The 20,060-nt window shown below is 37.5% G+C and overlaps 1 protein-coding gene and 1 long non-coding RNA gene across 2 annotated transcripts in view; one reads left to right on the forward strand and one right to left on the reverse strand.

Annotated features, from left to right (window-relative positions):
* The window catches only part of ME1 (malic enzyme 1), a 244,814-nt gene that overhangs the window by 5,473 nt on the left and 219,281 nt on the right, over positions 1–20,060 (reverse strand). The window contains 4 exon segments of the mRNA XM_017882627.1: positions 3,466–3,564; positions 11,074–11,247; positions 14,538–14,680; positions 16,026–16,131. Of these exon segments, the coding sequence (XP_017738116.1) occupies positions 3,466–3,564; positions 11,074–11,247; positions 14,538–14,680; positions 16,026–16,131 (522 nt within the window).
* LOC108536121 (uncharacterized) lies at positions 3,530–7,255 on the forward strand. Its single transcript, XR_001887423.1, has 4 exons — positions 3,530–3,622; positions 4,427–4,681; positions 5,069–5,239; positions 7,125–7,255. It is a non-coding gene; the product is annotated as an uncharacterized LOC108536121 (long non-coding RNA).

Consider the following 20,060-nt stretch of genomic DNA (forward strand, 5'->3'; position numbering starts at 1 on the left):
GTCTTACTCTGTCACCCAGATTGGAGTGCAGTGGCACGATCTCAGCTCACTGCAACCTCCATCTCCCAGGTTCAAGCGATTCTCCGGCTGGGCGCAGTGGCTCATGCCTGTAATCCCAGCACTTTGGGAGGCTGAGGCAGGTGGATCACCTGAGGTCAGAAGGTCAAGACCAGCCTGACCAACATGGAGAAACCCCATCTCTACTAAAAATACAAAATTAGTCAGGCATGGTGGTGCATGCCTGTAACCCCAGCTACTTGGGAGGCTGAGGCAGGAGAATAACTTGAACCCAGGAGGCAGAGTTTGCCGTGAGCCAAGATCACACCATTGTACTCCAGCCTGGGCAACAAGAGTGAAACTCCATCTCAAAACAAAACAAAACAAAACAAAACAAAACAAAACAAAACAAAACAAAAAAAACCCAAGCGATTCTCTTGCCTCAGCCTCCCAAGTAGTTGGGATAACAGGCTCCCGCCACTACACCTGGCTAATTTTTGTACTTTTTTAGAAGAGAAGGGGTTCGCCATGTTGGCCAGGCTGGTCTCAAAGTCCTAACCTGAGGTGATCCACCTGCCTTGGCCTCCCGAAGTGCCGGGATTACAGGTGTGAGCCACCATGCCCAGTCTAATTCACACCAGTTCTTAAAATAATATTTATATGACTGACTTATTTTGATAAGTCTGATTTAAAAAAATATCAGAATGATTAAGTATCTCATCTCGATGTAAAACTATGCATTTATGAACAATTAAGGTTATGAATACCGTGCTGTATTATGAAATGTCTATGAAAAAGCAGGAAACTATGTATACTTCATAATTATAATAATGTTAGAAAATCAACAAATGAAAGACACAAAACAAACACAGGAAAAAACTAATGCTTATATTAGAAAAATAGGATATTGATTATTTTCCTTTTCTCTATTTGTTTTCCAAAGTGCCTATAATGTGGTATTATTACTTTTTAAACAGATTTATTGAGATATAATTCACACAAAATTCAAGCATTTTAAGTGTACAACTAAATTATTTTTGTACATTTACTGAGCTGTGCAACCATATCACCACATTCAGTTTTAGAATATTTTCATCACCCCAAAAGGATCCCTTGGGCCTGTTTAAAATGGCTATGTTAATTTTATAATAAAACACATTGTTTCATTACTGACATAGACTATGTGGAAATTCATCTCCTCTTTCTGCTCCCAGATATACCATAGGAATAACCCCGTCTCTCAGTGAAATCTTCACTTTCTCTGTCCTGTCAATGCCAAACTCTCTGACAGAGCGGCTTGTCTTTTATTGCTTTCCTAATTCTCTGACTTCCAAACCTCTTCTACATCTTGAAATTTCTTTTCTAAAAGTCTCTGATAACTTGTTAAGTACCAAATAAAAGTCTGCATCTGTTTTTCTCTCCAGGATTTGGCTGTGTTGGTCACAATTTCCACTCCCATTCTGAAGTTGTCTCTTTCCTAATTCTTGACATGCTCAGTTTGGAGTCTCTTCTTAAAATCCTGACCACTTCTCTTCTTAACTGGCATCTTTCTTCTGTCTTCCAGACAGAATAATACATTATATTCTATCCTCATTTTTCTTTCCTTTCCATACTTGCTGTCTTGGCACCTCCACCCACTCCTAGACATTCACCAGTTACCACATGCAGAAGATGCCCAGGTCTTTTATCTAGCCTTTCTTTAAGTTTCAATCATTTCTATCTACTTGATAAAATGGTACATTTGAATGTGCCATTGATACCTCAAACTTGCAGTCCACTTACATGATCTTCCTCTCTGAAGTTGGTTGGTTCTTTGTTCTAATTTCCCAATTTCTGTGTATGCACTCTGTATTCTTCCATTATTCTAGGTGTGATATCCGAATCTTTTGGCACTCCCTTGCTGTCCCCTGCTTTTATTCTCCTCTAATCATAAGCTAACTCCTTTGCATTTAAATCTCCAAAATGAACTTAAAATGATGATATGCTATTCAATATATTAATAATTTAAACTTCTTAAAAACTAGCAGATACATATTAGTAGAATATATGAACATACTTTTTCATAAATAGATAACCAAGCAGATTATTATGTAAAGGTTTTTGGAGAATTACTTCTTTTTTTAAGACTCTACCTTCAGTCAACAAGATAAATAATGATATGTGACTCTTAAATGGTGTTGTTCAGATAACTTGCTAATAGCTTAAGCTAGTGATTTTCAATCCTGAGCAATTTGACCCCCAAGGGGATGCCTGGCAATGTCTGGAAACAGCTTTGGTTGATACAACTGAGCAGATGCTACTGACATCTAGTGGGCAGAGGCCAGGAATGCTGCTAAAGACTGTACAATGCCCAGGACAGCCCCATGACACTTACTGACCCAAAATGTCCACAACACTGAGGTAGAGAAACACCAATTTAAACATATAACTACTGTCATGGCTAAATTGTGTTCCCCCCACCCCAAATTCATTGTTGAAGCCCTAACCACTAGTATTTAGAAAGTGAGTGTATTTAGAAATAGGACCTTTAAGGAGATTATTAAGTTAAAATGAGACCATTAGAATGGTCTATAATCCAGTTTGACAGGTGTCCTTATGAGAAGGGGAAATGTGGACACACAAGGGTGTACACACACAGAGAAAAGGCCACACGGGGACACAGAAAGAGGGCAGCCATCTGCCGGCCAAGGAGGGAGGCCTCAGAGGAAACCAAACCTGCGGACATCTTTTTCTTAGACTTCCAGCTCCCAGAATTATGAGAAAATAGTTTTCTGTTGTTTAAGCCTCACAGTCTGTGGCTTAAATACTTAAGAACAGTTACTACATAACAGTGGTATGTAGTTATCCCAGCCCAAGAAAACTAATACAATTACACTGTAAAAAAAAAAAAAGTTCACTTATCTTCCAGTTTAGTTACAGAAAATTTCTGTCTTTGGGTTCTTCTTGGCTAACTCCTTCAGCAGCTCATCTGCCACCCCAACGGCTTTCAAGTTCTTTGCCCTCTTTATTTTGCCTTCCGCCCAGTATTATCAGTTGTGATCTGTCATTTATGATGCCATATATCATAGTGACATGGATATGGATGGTGGTTCAAGGTCTAAATGTTACTCTACCATATCTGTAATATTTTGGTAATTATGACTAATGTGATATAGAAAAGAATAACTTTAAAAAGGTGAAGTGGGAGAAATCTGGCTGACAGAAACCCCTAATGAATTATTTAAATTTTAGGAGAAAAAATAATGGTAGAGAGGAAAATTAATTATTCAGCTAAATACTTCCATTATTCTCTGAGGAGCAAATGTAGCTCCTAAGTTCTACCGTGTCAGTGTGCCTCATTTCTCTGACTTCTGACATAGTGAGGTGATACAGATATACATTTCAAGGAAGCAGATTTTAATATTTAAAATGCATATTTAGCAAGAGAAGGAAGGAAAAATAATGAAGCTTGAATAAGAGTGGTTTTACCTTTTCTGCAATTTTCAGAGAAACATCTCTAATGGTATTCAAAGGAGGATAAAGCCGACCCTCTTCCAGGTGTTTATTTGACACTTGCTGAGCTATAACCTTATGAAAAAAAAGAAAGAAAAAAAGTGTTGATACTTCACACGATACAATGTGGCAGGTATGCAAACAACAAAATAAATGATTACATATAATGGTCCATATAAAAACCAGTTACATTAATATGATTACCTAATTTTGTCCCCACTTCTATCAGCAAACAAACTAAGCCCAGAGAGGTGTGGTGGTGGTTGAGATCACACAATTGGTGAAAAAGATGGGAATAGAATCTAGGTTTCCTTTTAGTCCACTTCGTTTTCTATTGTACCATGAAATGCTAGATACTTTCCAATTGATACATTAGGGGAACAAGGGAAAAGAAAAGAAAGAAAGAGGCAGATGATAGAGTAATGAAAATGGATCCTTAAAAGCAGAGGAGGACAGCTATCCCAGGTTGAGCATACCATTACTCCCAGCTCTGAGTCATATTCTTGTGCAGGAGGTAGAGCACAAGACTGAGAAAGCTAGTTCAGAGTCTCACTACAAGTAGGATTTTAATTTTACAGACTCTGGATTATCTAAATCACCTAATTAGCCTCAATATTTGCTGTCCTCAAACCATTCCCTAGTTCCAAATCAAACAGTGTTAAATTTTGTATTGAACCCTAAGGCAGAGAAGGAGACTCAGTAACCCTGATGTTCGCTCCAGTTCTAAGACTTTGATTAAATTTCTAGATGGGGGCAAATCTAAATCAGTTTATACCTGGGCCTTTGTTCCATGAAAATGTGGATGTAGAGAGGGAGTATGAAACCTTCCTCTTTTGTAACATTTTAAATAATCAAATATTTATTTTCAGTATATCTTAATATCTTTTAGATTTTAAATCATGAAATTATTTCCAAAATATTATTTTTTTGCCATCAGCAAATATATATGAACTGAACAAGCATAATACTACAGAGAAGCTAAAAAAAAGTATTATTGTCCTTGAGAGATGTATAATTTAGTGAAACAGAGTATGGGAAGAAAAAGAGAACGCTGAAAGAGAAGACGGCTTAAGCTAAAGGTGAAATATTGGTGCTAAGAAATCCCGAGGAAGAGCAGTTCTGGAAGGCCTCATAGTGCACAGTGGCTTGAAAGGCAAACCTACAAGAAAGCCTGGAGTTAGACAAACAGAAAGTGAGTAGGCATTCCAGACAAAAAAAAAAAAAACAGAGTCAGACCAAAGGCAGAGACGTGTGTGAGCTGGACTCAGCACACCCAAGTGTGCTGTACTGGGGGAGCAGAGGGTCTGGGTACAGAAATAAGGACTGGAGCATTATCAATGCCAAAAAAGGAGTTTGGAGTTAAATCCTGTCAGTGACTAAGGACTTCTGACCAGGGACAATTAGGCAGAGGTAAGATGGGGGAAGGGAGAGGGAGGAAAAGTTACTAGTATAACTATTTGTTTGATTAGTATTGCTCTATATATTATACAAAATATTATAACATATGATTGTAGGGTGTTGACCATAATTTTATAATAAACGCATCATTTAACTCATTAATTTCTTGCCTTTTTAACAGGATGTTTGCCCTAGAAGTGGTGAGGGTCCCAAACTTTAGGACAAAGAGACGTTAACTATTCCACACTATCAAGAAGTCACCAAATAAGTGGGGCTTGCCATCTAGCTCAGAAGTGGAATCAGCCCTGCCAACCCCACAACCACAGCCATCCCCTTCCAGAAGACTGAACTGGTGAGAGGCAGGGAAATTTGCTGGAACCATGGTTTGGCCTACTGGGTAATGTAGTGGCTTTTTCCTCCCCTCTTCTTGGTGCATGCTACTCCTTCTTAAAGGCTTATGGTGTCCTCAAGGAAAGACTTGGGGGCATTGTGTTCCCCTAGTCAGCTTGAGCAGTTATAGATATGTGTACTTAAGCAGAGAAGAGAAGGGGAAAGGGAGAGCCAGACAGACAGGGTGGCTGTAAGCTGTATGCATTCCCATCAGTGGATCTGGTATGGGTACATGAGTTTCCAAGGTCAAGTGGCCACAGCAGAGGTGGCCCTTGCATCCCTGGAGACCTGAAGAAGTGTAAGGAAGCTAAGCTGAAGCCAGACATCCTACATCAGAGGGCCAGATTTGGACCTTGCAAGAGAGGATTAGAGGAGTTAATAATTGAGTTAATAAAAGAGATGTTTGCTCTTTTCCATGCTCTTCCTTCTTGTCTCCAACACATTTGAAGAAGTAGGCTTTAACAAAAAGAGGGAGGAGGTTTCTCAGAGTCGAGCCAAACATTTCCCCACAAATTGCTCAAAGTGCTAGCATCAGAGAAAGAGTGAAAGAACAGATGGGTTTTCTCTACCTGCTACTGCAGGTCTCTCCTACTGCCAGGAGAACACATGACATTTGAATTGGATATAACATTTTGAACTGCAGAGATGTTTAATTATTGTTCACTGATGTATTCCCAGCACTCAGAATAATGCCTAGCATATGTTAGGTATTTAATTAAAAGAATATTAAAAGAATGAGTGAACTGAAAGTTATGGGCTCTTACCAAAATGTCACTAAGAGAAACAAGAGGGAGAGTTGGTGGAGAATGATTTAAAACAATGACTGGGGCAAAATAAAACCATTTTATGTTAATTGCTCCACTGCATTGAAACTTTTAAACATTTTTGTTAATTCTTGTTCTGCAAAGGAGATGTGGCAGATTTAAATAACAATTTCTTAGATGGTAAAGCAATAACTTTTCTGGGTGTCAGGTATTGTTATTTAATTGGATAGAAAAAAATGAACAGCACAATGTTAAAAAGATGTCAGAGCATGGTGGTTGAAGGCTCAGGCTCTGGTGTGAGGTAGACCTATGTTTGAATTCTAATTCCATCAATTACTATCTGTTTGCATTTGGGCAAATTAATTAACCTTTTTAGGCCTCGGTTTTATCATCAGTAATATAGGACTAATAATAGTTCCTAATTCATAAGGATTAAATGAAATAAATGCCAGCAAATAATTTACCACAGTGTCTGTCAGAAAAGTATTCAATGAAACTTAGCTATTTTGTTTTACGCATGTATATATGTATGTGAAACAGGCTCTCACTCAGATTGCCTAGTGCAATGGCACGGTTTTGGCTCACTGCAACCCTCCATCTCCCTGGGCTTGGGTGATTCTCCGCCTCAGACTCCTGAGTAGCTGAGACTACAGGGGTGTGCCATCATGCCCAGCTAATTTTATTTTTTATTTATTTATTTGTGTGTGTGTGTGTGTGTATTTTTTAGCAGAGACAGGGTTTCACCGTGTTGGCCAGGCTGGTCTCAAACTCCTGAGCTCAAGCGATCCACCTGCCTCGGCCTTCCAAATTGCTGGGATTACAGACGTGAGCCACCATGCCTGGCCACTTATTTTGTTTTAAAACAGAACCAATAGGCAGCCCACATAGCCAAATGGAAGCAAAATAACTTTTGGTGTCAGATCTGGTTCTACAGTGTATTGATTGTTAGCTATTTGATTTGGGGGCAAGTTCTATAATGAATCAACTTCAAGTTGTTTCAACTATTTATATGACATAATATGTGTATTCCACCCATAACCACCTGCACACTGCTGGCATTCAATGTCATTGCTTCTTCTCTAGGATGCCACACAAATGTTATTTTAAAGAGATTGAAGACAGTCACAGGATAGCTGAGTAAAGAAGAATCATTCTGAATCCTTACTCTCCATGTGTGACTGTCAAACAAAGAAGGAGCCAAAGAATTGTGAAACAAAATCAAGTAGCAAACAGGTGACCATGGGGAGATGCACTAAATGTAAGGAATTGATTCTAGGGGAAAAAGGAGGGGGCATACAAGAGTCCTAGCCTGGCTCTCATTAATTAAATCATTTATTTAAAAACTTTGCTGCCTTTGATGTGCTTTGGTTGTCTCTAATGACATTGTGGCTAATTTAAAATAATCTCTCTCTATTTTGTTCTAACATTGTTATGGCAGTTGGATTTCCAATTATCTTAAGCAAGGAAAAGGTTCCTCTAGATACTATTTTCCATGATGATTATCTAAAGGGTCCTCTGAGAAGATATCAGAAAGGAGTGGAGCAGGGCAGATGAGAAGATACCAGCCCATGATTCAGGAGGAGTGGTGTGAAGATAGGAGGCTGAGATTTGTCTCCCAGGTGTGAACAGGAGGTGAGGAGTCTATTCCCAGGATATACTATAGACCACACAGGGACAGGAGGGCTGATCACCAGAGGTCCAGAAGACCGTCTACAGTGCCAGGAAAGCCAAAAATCTCTTCATGATATAAAAATGTCCAGAAATATTCTTTGAGATTGGTACTAACCCATGACATTTCCAGTTCCATAAGAGATCCAACTAGTATTTTGACAATAATTCTAACAGTTATTAAATTTGTGGCTGCAAAACAAAAAATTCAGATATATCTCCTACATATTACTCTTGTTAACTACAAAATATAATCTAGACAAGAAGTACTTTTCTTCTTTTGGGGGCCATCTGGTAGTGAATGTCTGTGGTATTGTATTTATTCTTCTTGCTAAGATACATGAGTAGTTCTATTTAATCCTATTCAGAAAGTATTTACTAATTTTCTGCTTTGTGCCTAGCATTGTGCTAGATGCTACTGAAGTTTTAAAAGAAGTATATGGAAGACTCTCTATCTTTAAAAAAGATAATCTACAGGCTGGGCACGGTGGCTCATGCCTGTAATCCCAGCACTGTGGGAGGCCGAGACAGGCAGATCACAAGGTCAAGAGATCGAGACCAGTCTGGCCAACATGGTGAAACCCCATCTCTACTAAAAATACAAACATTAGCTGGGTGTGGTGGCATGTGCCTTTAATCCCAGATACTTGGGAGGCTGAGGCAGGAGAATTGCTTGAACCAGGGAGTTGGAGGTTGCAGTGGGCCAAGATCACACCACTGCACTCCAGCCTGGTGACAGAGGGAGACTCCGTCTCAAAAGAAAAAAAAAAAAAAAAACAAAAAAAACTACAATTTAGTTATAAAGGCAACACCTAATCGTTTACAATAGGGAGCTCTCACAAATGTATCATAACCAGAAATAAATTTAAATGTCAAAGTGTGTAATAAAGACAGCCATGACTAAGGAGAAAGATCAAGATGAGCTAGACTTGTCACAAAAAGATCCCAGGATGTGGTGGGATTTAAGCAGTACCGTAAAGGACGAGCTTAGCTCATTGGAGAATAATTCTCAGGTCTTTCCAGGCAGGATAAGAGATAAAGCAGTTACACAGGCATACATATGCATGGTGTGTTTGAAGGCTATGGGATGAGGGAGAATGGAAAGAATGTCAAGCTTCTAAGCTTTGCTGCCTGCTTGGAAAGGGGGTATCACTAATAAAAATGTTAATGCTGGGAGTGAGGAAAGATAAGTAAGGCTTTCATAATGTTGTGTTTAAGGACACAGTAGGGCGTGTCTGTGGAATTACCCAACAGGCAACTGGAGATATGGAAAAAGATGAGAATAGAGATACACAGATTTGGCCACTACTAGAATGAAGATAATAGAAATAAATGAATGAATGAGATCTTCAAAAGCGTAAGAAAAAGAAAAGAAAAAACTGGTAACAAAAAATGAATGCTAGAAAAAAACCTCTTACTTAAAAGGGAGATGAAAAGGAAACAAAGAAAATAATGAATGGGGACATAATTGAGATGATATAAAAACAGAATATTGTGTTGAAGCCTAAGAGAAAACCAGTAGAAAGGCCAAAAGATACAGCCAGAGAGATCACTAGCTATGATAAGAATTAGTGATGTGGTATGTTGACAACACCACATTTTTTTTTCCTTCAAACTGTTTTTGGGTAGTGATTATTACTTTTCTTGGAGAGTAAATTGAAAATATTTTTCATGGAATTTGTCACTAGAGGGTGCTAGAGTTATTTAGGAAAGAAAACACTGCCTACTCCAAGTAACCAAAACTCTGATGTGGCTATTCTAAAAGACAATGATTACATCTTCCTTAATGCAAAAACAACTTTTACAGGCTCTCTTAGTAATTAGACATCCATTTATGTTTACCAACATTTTCTGAGTTAAAGAAAACCTGAGACATCAGCTGGAACGCTTTTTAATACAGTGAAGAAAACGACAGGAAAACATTGTTGCTTCCAAGCATCTGTTCTCATAGAATGACGCCAGGCGCTAGCCACCAATATTATGTTCCTTTAGATCACATCAGTAACATAAGAATCTTTGTCTACATTCTTGGGGTTCCTTTTCACAATGGAAAAAATATTTGCAGGATAAAAATATTTGAATATCAATCAAGTTCATTGGATCAGTTCAGCTGCAAAGGTTTAATCGTAAGAGGAGGAATTCACTCAAGTTTCTCATCCACAAATGGTAACCTGTTCAAATCTGAAAATATGATATCAACCTGATGAACATTCTGATTACCAAAAGCTCATGATTACAAATATATGCCCAATCCCTGTATCATCCTGCTGAGGCTTGGGATGGGGAGGGAAGCTGATAGGAACATACAGCTCATGATATCTATTGTGCCAGGAAGTATCAAAGTCCTTTGTCTCTGACCTAAAAGTTTCATGTCTTCTGTCAATATCTATGAAATTGTGGCTAACTTGTTAGCTTGCAAGTAGAGTAAAATCTCAGATCTTTCACAGTTCATGACAGTACAAGATTCCCCAGTGGGCCTGCTTTGTGATGTTCTGAGAATCTTTCCTCAAGGCCCAGACAAAGCTCACTTCTCCTACTCTTTTAATGATTTTATAAACAACTAATTTCCTATTTTGATTTAACTTCTGCTTAAATACTAGGGTGGTTTCTGTTTCCTGTACTGAACCCTGAGTGATAAACATGTTCACTATACCACATCAGACTTTCACTTTAAACCTTCAAAATGCCATTCATTATTAAGCACTGTTCTCAACAGGGAAATACTTACCACTTAATCATCATTTGGAAACAATTCTTTTTTTTGCTTTTTTTAGGTAACAGTCTAGCTCTGTAGGCCAGGATGCAGTGCAGTAGCTTGATCTCAGCTCACTGCAACCTCTGTCTCCTGGGTTCAAGCAGTTCCCCTGCCTCAGCCTCTTGAGTCGGGGGATCACAGGCATGCACCACCACGCCCGGCTAATGTTTGTATTTTTAGTAGAGATGAAGTTTCACCATGTTGGCCAAGCTGGCCTAGAACTCCTGGGCTCAAGTGATCCACCTGCCTCAGCCTCCCAGAGTGCTGGGATTACGGGCATGAGCCACCACACCCAGCCCTGGAAACAATATTTTTAATTGTCTCATCACTGTCACAGAACTTGATCTGATGTGTGAAGACACAAAATGTTCCTCTTAAGAAATCAAAACACAATTTTCTAATGTCTACTGAAGAAGAACCTTTCGTTTGTGAGTCAGTATGAACATGCTACCCACCCCTTATTCTCCACTGGGAAAAATTTTCTCTTCTTCACACTTTACTTCTTTCAGAGAGTAAGTTGAGATGCTAGATAAATAAAACATTAGACAACCTAGGCTGAGCACACTTGGTATTTTAAACCCTTGGTAAACTTAGAGGATTTTACAATACCTCAGCAGTAGTGAGGAAAATCTTATCTGTGATGTGCCTCAATCCGCACGCCACAACACCAAGAGCAACTCCAGGGAACACATAGGAATTGTTGCCTTGGCCAGGATATAGGGTCTGTCCATTTGGAAGAGTGACTGGATCAAAAGGACTGCCACTGGCAAAAATTGCACGTCCCTACAACAAAGACACATACAACTCACTTTTAAAAGAGCGGAATATTTTAAAACAAATGTATCATAACAGAACTATCCCACAGCCTAAATTATAACTACTTAGAAAGAAGTCTAGTTTTTTATTAACTTGCTAATAAGTCTGGACAAGCTTTTGTGATGTTGTACAACCAGTTCTGGAATGGGTGATTATTACTATTCTCTGTCTTACTCTTTACATCCAGGAGGAGCATGCAAAGTACAGTATGCCCTAAGACTATCACTCTATTCTCTGCAGTGGTTCCACCCATAGGCTCACCAACCATTTTTATATAGGCTTCCAGTGATAGACATCTGAAGATAAAAAATGATGGGCTAATATTTAAGTACTGAAAATAATGATATTTTAGGTTGGGATTTAGGAATCAACACATTTCCAAAATAAAAACTGGGAAAATCATACATATTTCTATATTGTAAAGAGTTATGTGGGCTGGGCACAGTGGCTCATGCCTGTAATCCCAGGACTTTGGGAGGCCGACAGGGACAGATCACTTGAAGTCAGGAGTTTGAGACCAGCCTGGCCAACATCTCTACTAAAACTACAAAAAGTAGCTGGGGAGTGGTGGTGGGTGCCTGTAAGCCCAGCTCCTCGAGAGGCTGAGGCAGGAGAATCGCTTGAACTCAGGAGGCAGAGGTTGCAGTGAGCTCACACCACTGCACTCCAGCCTGGGCAACAAAGCAAGACTCCAGCTCAAAAAATAAAATAAAGAGTTATGTGGAAAATCACATAGAAAACAAACTCATTAGCAAGAGTAGAACTGGCAAGGAAGTGGAAGATTAAGTTATCAGTATTTTTCAACAATTGTCTTCATTTTGCCTACTACTAATATTTTGTCATAATTGTTTTGAAGAATCTCATTTATTGCTTGCTTTAAAAAGGCATTAAGTTGGATGGGCATGGTGGCTCACGCCTGTAATCCCAGCACTTTGGGAGGCCAAGGGGGGCGGATCACTTGAGGTCAGGAGTTGGGAGACCAGCCTGGCCAACATGGAGAAACCCCATCTCTACTAAGAATACAAAAATTAGTGGGGTTTGATGGTGAGCGCCTGTAATCCCAGCTACTCAGGAGGGTGAGGCAGGAGAATCGCTTGAACCTGGGAGGCGGAGGCTGCAGTGAGCCGAGATCATGCCATTGCACTCCAGCCTGGGTGACAGAGTGAGACTCCATCTCAAAAAAAAAAAAAAAAAGAAAAGTCATTAACTGAGGGCCTGTTAGGTGCCGCATTTCATATTGCTAATCAAAACAACATTTATCTGTGATGGTGAGAGTGGACATCTAGTTGAGAGTATTTAGGCTTCAAAGTAGGAATTGGAAACCCTCAACAAATAAAGCGTCACAGTCTAAGAAATCTATTTGAAAAGTCTAAAGCATCAACTCCCCAAGGCATAGTTTAAATGATGACACAATGGGTTTTAACTTTCATATCTCTTGGATCTAGAGTCTAAATAATGATATTAATATTAACCTGTTTTTAGCAAATGTCATAATATACCTTTTAGTTGTTCTTAAAGTTGTATAACATAAAAATTCAACCTTCTTTGAGATATAAAAGATGAAAATAGATGAGGCAGAAAAACAGAAATTCTCATCTACCTGTTTATAAGACACTGTTATGTTTTGCACAGAATTTGGTTTTGTTTTCAGACAAATCTGATACCTTAAGCTCTTTAGCAGATAAAATATTTTGTTATAAACCACTTTCTAATGTAGCTAAATTATTACTTCATATAGAAAGGTTTCGAAAAATTATATTTGAGAAAGACGCCTGTAACATTATATATCTCCCCCTCCTCCTTCACTCCCACTCTTCCTGCCTTTCTATAATCACCATATTTTAAGGAGAAATGTCATTAAATAAATGATAGTACTGTAGCTAGCTAAATATTCTCATATATATGTTATTAACATGGTGAAGGAAATCTCCCCATACCATTTTCGGATTATATTTTTATGGTTCAATAGTCTTTTCGTATATTGTAATTTAACCTTTCCTATCTTCACCTGTGCCTGCAGTAGCAGAAACTCACATCCAGCAACAGGCAGACCTTTCCTTTTTCTCCAATCCTTTAGCCAAACCAGTGTCTAAATTTTCATCCTCAAAATAACTTTCAATGTTTTATGTAGAAAAACATAGAATATTAGGCAAGATGATAAGAAAGACTTGAAGCCTACATTTATATCAGACACATTCAAAGTTTAAAACACAACTACATAAATTTGGCTAATTTTGTTTATGTGTATTACAGATAAGTCTCTTAACCCTTGAGGCCTGTTGAGAGATATTAAGACAAAATAATTAATTAAATACTTGTTTATTATATGCCACGTATGTGCAAGCCATGATGCTAAAATTTTGTTGTTGCTCAAAGGACTTTTTTTTTTCCTTTAAGGATTTAAGGACTACTGAATAATGTAGGGCAAATTCCCCAATCTAGAGATGAGATAAAAATTAAAATTAGTGAGAACACTGATGCCATCCCAAATAAGAGAGATAAATAACGGAGTGGCTCCTTGCCAAAAAAAAAAATCATTAATTCTAGTATTGAGCATTTAAGGATATATGATTAAAATAGAGCCATTAAGTTCCAGTTAGTGCAGAGTGACATAGCTTTCATGATTACCTCTCTAGTTCATTTTGGATTTATTTCCAAAATAAACATTTTAGATAGATATGACTCAACCTCTATTTTGTGGTAATGATATTTTAAAGTCTTTTAAGGGAAAAAGGCTCCTTTCAGCATATCAACCCAATATATATTAGTACAAACATGGTATAAAATAAATCATAGTAAAATATTGAAGCATTGAGGATGCCTATCCCAATCTGGCTGGATGTCAAGATAGTTGTCCAAATGTTCCACCCATAGTTCCAAAACCCAAACCCAGGATTTAGCAAAGCAAAAATAAGGTTGTGGTTTTACATTGTATGCTTCAGTGTTTGGGAATAGCTAGTTAAAAGCTATTTTAATAAGCCTCTAGAACCAAGCTTCTTCCTTTCTATTTAACTTTTATGTGTAAATCTTAGATATTTCCAAATCGCTTATGGGAAATTATCAATAAAACATTAAAATATGTATTTTATTTTGTTGAAGAAGACATTCTAGAAAAGGAAATAGTTCTTATGCCTCTGATCTGTGTGCTTTTCTTGTATAATTTTTAAACTTAAACAGTAAGCACCTGAGATATCCTAGGCCTCCCTATAATGAATACAAATGTGATTATTCAAGTATCAGTTATAGTTTTACTTTACCTTGGTTATTCTGTAGCACTGCTCTGCAGAACATTCTGCTTTGCTAGTTGGATTACTCAAAGCAAAAATAATAGGCCGTTCATTGAAGGCAGCCATGTCTTTGAGAATTCGTTCTGAGAATGCACCACCAATTGCAGCAACTCCTAATGAAGAAAAATGAAGCTGGTGATTAACATTATCATTGGTTAATTGACACAAGAAGACCATGCCCCAAATCAATGATATCTGTCATGTCATTTTCTAATAGATCCTAAACAAAATGCTGTATAGACTATTTGTATTTTAGTGACAAAAAGAGGTGTGTTTGTTAATGCCAACAATCCTTACAATCCTTAGGGTCACAAATCTACAAATACCTATTAAAAATTAAAGATAAGATTTGGCTCCTATAATACATTGAGTTAGTGACCAATCCCTTGGAAATTTGTATCCAGTATGTATACTTTCTTTATAAGCAATTCTATGAGTACATTTCAGTCTGTCAGGCTATAAAGCAATTAAGTTTTGCTATCACTTAAGACAACCATCTGATTCAATGGCAAAAGTAAAGTACCACCCATTGAAATAAATTTAACAGAATAATAAAGCAATTAGCATAATGGAAATGAAAAACAATAAGATTATTGACAGAATATATTTTGTAAAAACAATATTAAACACTTAGTAAAGTTCCTGTCATGGAATAAGTACTTGTTTTATTATAGTTATCATCATTATTTTCAACATTGCCATCTGTTTCACAAGAGCTTGTTGGAATGGAGTATAATACAAGGTAAAAATCAAAATTATATATGCACAGCATAAAGATTCATAAATTCCTTTGAGTTTTTTAAAACCACTTTAAAGTCTTGCAGTGCACATGCAATGTGTAAGTACGGTATTAAGTGCTATAAGGAATATGAAGATTTGTGAGATGTGATCCCTGTCTTTCAGGAGGGTCTTACCTACCTGAGAGTTTCTCAACCTCAGCACTATTAACATTTTAGGCTGGATAATTCCTTGTCACAGGGGCTGTGCAGTGCACTATAGGATATTTAGTAGAATCCTTCCACCGCCTCTATTGGCTAGATGTCAACAGCCCCTCCCTTTACTCCCCTTCCAACCCTGCGACCCTAGTTAAGACAACTGAAAGCTTCCAGACATTGCCAAATGTTTCCTGCAGGGCAAAAACCCCTCTTATTTGAGAACCACTGTCTATCTGGAGTAATCAAGCCTAGAAAAGTGCTGAATGTGCCAGGTATTAGCAGGCTGACAGTTAGAGGAGGGGACCACACACTTCAGCTCAGATCAGTAAGAGAAAGAAGACACGACTAAAGTGAAAAATCTAGGTCTCTACAGGGTACTGTCACTTGAGCGAATGTGTGGTTTTTTGAATTCAAAGGGGTAGAATTTCAAAAAGACTAAATTATACCTCAAAAATTGGTAGTAAATAAAACCAATCAAGTCAAAATAAGGGGCGGGGAGGAAGGCGGAGGAGAAAAAGTGTACCTATGAGGGCAGTTGGTTTTATTTCTTGAACAATGGCTTCTAGGTTCTTCATTTCTTCATGTTCGTGGGCAAACTTCTCTTTCTCTTGTGTTAAGGAAGCACGTCCCTAAGTAAAGCAAGTAAGAAAGAAAAAATTAGGGATCTGCCAAACATGTGCGGGTCAAAGAAATTTCAGTATATATATTACAAATATTTATGCTTAACATTTTTATGTATGATGTGTTACAGCAATTCTTAAAGTCTCTTCAATTGTCAGAATGTTATTTCATTCATTCTTTCAACATTTATATGTCAATGTTCTAGGCAATGGAGATGTAACAGTGAACAAAACAAAGTCTCCTTCATTTAATTGATATTAAAAGTCCTAATTTTACAGATATGTGAGAACTAGCATTAACAAATGGCAATGCAAAATATCATTTAAAGAATATTGTTTGCCACACATTGTGTTTTATAGCAGGTCTCAGAATCTGGAGTTGGCTTTAGCTGTAGCACTACTGATTTATGCCACTGACTCAGAAAAGAATTTGAAGCCATATTTATGTCAATGTTAGATTTTCTCAGTAAGTATTTGTTTTCTATGTTTTTGTTTTTAATGTTCTGATTATGAATATGCCATGTGTTATCTAGTAAACATCTAATTATAATATTCTGGCTGCAAATTTTAAAGATTTGACTACATAATAAATTACTGCCTAATTTTATATGGTACTTAATGACTTACAAGTTGTTTTCACATATTTCATTTGATCCCCTCAACAATTCTGAGAAGCAGGACAAGTATAAGCATAGTCATTTTACATATGTGGAAACAGATTCAGAGGCTTTAAGGGATTTGCTCAAGGCAAGAGATTGTACTGGAACTCAAAGGCTTATCAACATAGCACAGAATCACCCTGGGCAAAAACTTAACAAATAGTATGTCATAGTTTTTGCAAGTTGTTAATAAGGAAGATGGTACAATTTTCTTGCTTTAAAGGGTTATTATCATTTTATTTCTGTTTTTTTTGTTTGTTTGTTTGTTTGAGATGAGGTCTTATTCTGTCACCCAAGTTGGAGTGCCGTGGATCAGAGGTCACTGTAGCCTTGAACTCCTGGGGTCAAGGGATCCTCCCATCTAAGCCTCTCTAGTAGCTGGAACTATAGGTATGCACCACCATGCTTGGCTAATTTATCATTTTTTTAAAGAGATGGGGGTCTCGCTATATTGCCCAGGCTTGTCTCAAACTCCTGGCCTCAGGAGTGATCTTTTCGCTTCAGCCTCCTGAGTCACTAGGATTATAGGCGTGAGTCACCATGCCAGGCTCTGTTTTTAAAAGCAATATACTGAATTATTAAAAAATTTGCAACATATGAACCTCTTTGTGCTTGTCTCCTCATCTGTAAATAAGGATAATAAGAATTTCTACCTCATCAGGTTGTTTGTGGGGTAAATGAAATGTAATACATGTAAAACACTCAGGACTGTACCTGGTTTATAAGAGCTTGATGCTAGTTGTTGCAATTACAATTTTTGTGAAGAAGAAAAAATCATAATTCCAGCACTTAAAGTTTTGGTATATTTTCTCCTATTAAAAGTCTGCTGTAGGCCAGGCGCAGTGGCTCACGCCTGTAATCCCAGCACTTTGAGAAGCTGAGGCGGGCAGATCATGAGGTCAGGAGATTGAGACCATCCTGGCTAACATGATGAAACCCCACCTCTACTAAAAAAATACAAAAAAATTAGCTGGGCATGGTGGCAGCCGCCTGCAGTCCCAGCTACTCAGGAGGCTGAGGCAGGAGAATGGCGTGAACCTGGGAGGTGGAGCTTGCAGTGGGCCGAGATCACACCACTGCACTCCAGCCTGGGCGACAGAGTGAGACTCCGTCTCAGAAAATAAAAATTAAAAAAAGAAATGATTAGCCAGTTTTGAGAATCAGTGTACTAAATGATCTATGATATCCCTACCACATGCGTTTTTAAAAGGTTATGTGCTATGTTTTCAAAAAAGTATACAATAATGATTCTAAAGAAGAAAAGCTATAGAATAAGATAAATTGGAAGTCACAGCTTTTTTGGCTGACAAACTGAGATATAATGAAAACTATTTAAATTGCCTAGAATGGGAAACAAATAATAAAGAAGACAGATGAATAATATATGAAAAGAAAAAGATACATGCTTAATCATAAACATCTTTATTAATCATAGTATACGCACTGGCAGCTCCTAGACACTGAAGCCAGAACTTAGCCAGAAGACATTCCATCTACTGAGAAGCATAAATTACCCACGGCAACACCTTCAAAGGCTTGATTCCTGGTATGACTTACAAATGCCGAAAGAATGCTGAAAAAAGGCCAGGAATCATGAAATGGTAATACTAGCAATACTGAAGGTCTTACTTGGCAAAACAGAAGAATCAAGACACACACACAAAAGGTCTCCCAAGTGTGTTCTCTACCATTTTCAAAATTAACTTGATGATCTAGTTTAAAGAAACTACTGGAATGTGACAACCTTTTCTAAATCCGGTAATACTGAGGCAACTCCCTGTACCTTTGGACTTCTATTTTCTAGACTAATGGCTTATTTTTCTCTATTTTTCAAAATCTGATTTGGAATACATATTCTTTATGCCAATAACTTCAGTTGGTATGGAGATGAGATGTCTTTTCCCTGTATTCTCCCTTTTCAGGATCCCTTGCTGAAATCTTTTTGCCTTCTTTTGGCAAAGTACATGTGGGCACCTCTTACCTCAGAAATCCCAAATTCTATGATGCGTCTTTTCTCTCTCTCTTTTTTCAAGAGTCTCTAATTACCTCAAACATATTATGGATAGCTGAAACTTTATTTGTGATATTATTACTTTAATCTCCCCTATCCCTTTATATTATGATTATTCTTACTATATCGTAGAAGATATAACCAGATTGAATTACCACCTTTTCAAAAGCACATATGTTTGTAGTGGGCGTAGGGAGGAGAACAGGGGCAAAGGTTGCCAAGATTTTAGGCTATCATTCCACAGCCCAGGATAGGTATAAGTAAACTAATTCTAGATTACCAGTGATAAATATTTATTCCTTCCTACATACAGGGACTAGAAAAACTCTTCCACAAGCCCCAGTTGGACTACCTACCCCCAATTTACTGGCCTATTTTTGCTGTCATATCATTAGTTTACCAGAGTTGAACCTGGCCCCTCTTGGGATCTGTAGACAGGGTTTTCTCAGCACATAGTCAGTAGCATTTCACTGCAATTGTTGTAAATCAGGTATGTGCACTTGCTAAGAGTCCAGAGCTGTGTGTCATCTCAGGACAGATTAAGCAAAGATAAATTATGTGACAAAAGTATAGTAAAGCACATGGAGTGTTTTTAATTTAAGATAGTAGGTGGTGAACTCCATCAGTATTTAATTTTGTATGTTAAAAATCAATGTTCATAATTTTCTAAGACTCATGCATATCTTTGGCCTCTGTTCTTTTAATATCTACATGCATTGATCATACTCTATATGAAATGAAAAGAGGGAGAAAATAATCAAGCCAGAAACTTTTTACCAGCTTACATAGTCTCTTTGGAGTTAGACTTTTTTATTAAACCACAATGTATTATGTATGTAGTTATTAAACTACATAGTCTATAGTTTCAAGCCCTCAACCTATAGATTATACTCTCAAGAATGAAATAACTATATTGTCAAAACTACCTTTGTAACATACAATATACCTTTATTGACCATGGCTTTCTACAAGAGCTAACCATTTAACTATAAATCAGAAAAATACAGTAGAGCAAAATTATTTAAAACAAAACAAAATAAAATAAAATAAAATAAAACAAAATTCAAGCCAGTTTTTGGCTTCATTCTGGGTTAGATGAAATCTATCCTTCATAAGGTCTGTTAATATCCTTTTCCTGGTTTAGTCTTGGTTAGACCTAATACCATAAAAACCCTAGAAGAAAACCTAGGTAGTACCATTCAGGACATAGGCATGGGCAAAGATTTCATGTCTAAAACACCAAAAGCAACGGCAGCAAAAGCCAAAAT

Source organism: Rhinopithecus bieti, unplaced genomic scaffold (assembly GCF_001698545.2).
Source record: "Rhinopithecus bieti isolate Rb0 unplaced genomic scaffold, ASM169854v2 scaffold_13551, whole genome shotgun sequence".
NCBI classification, from domain to species: domain Eukaryota; kingdom Metazoa; phylum Chordata; class Mammalia; order Primates; family Cercopithecidae; genus Rhinopithecus; species Rhinopithecus bieti.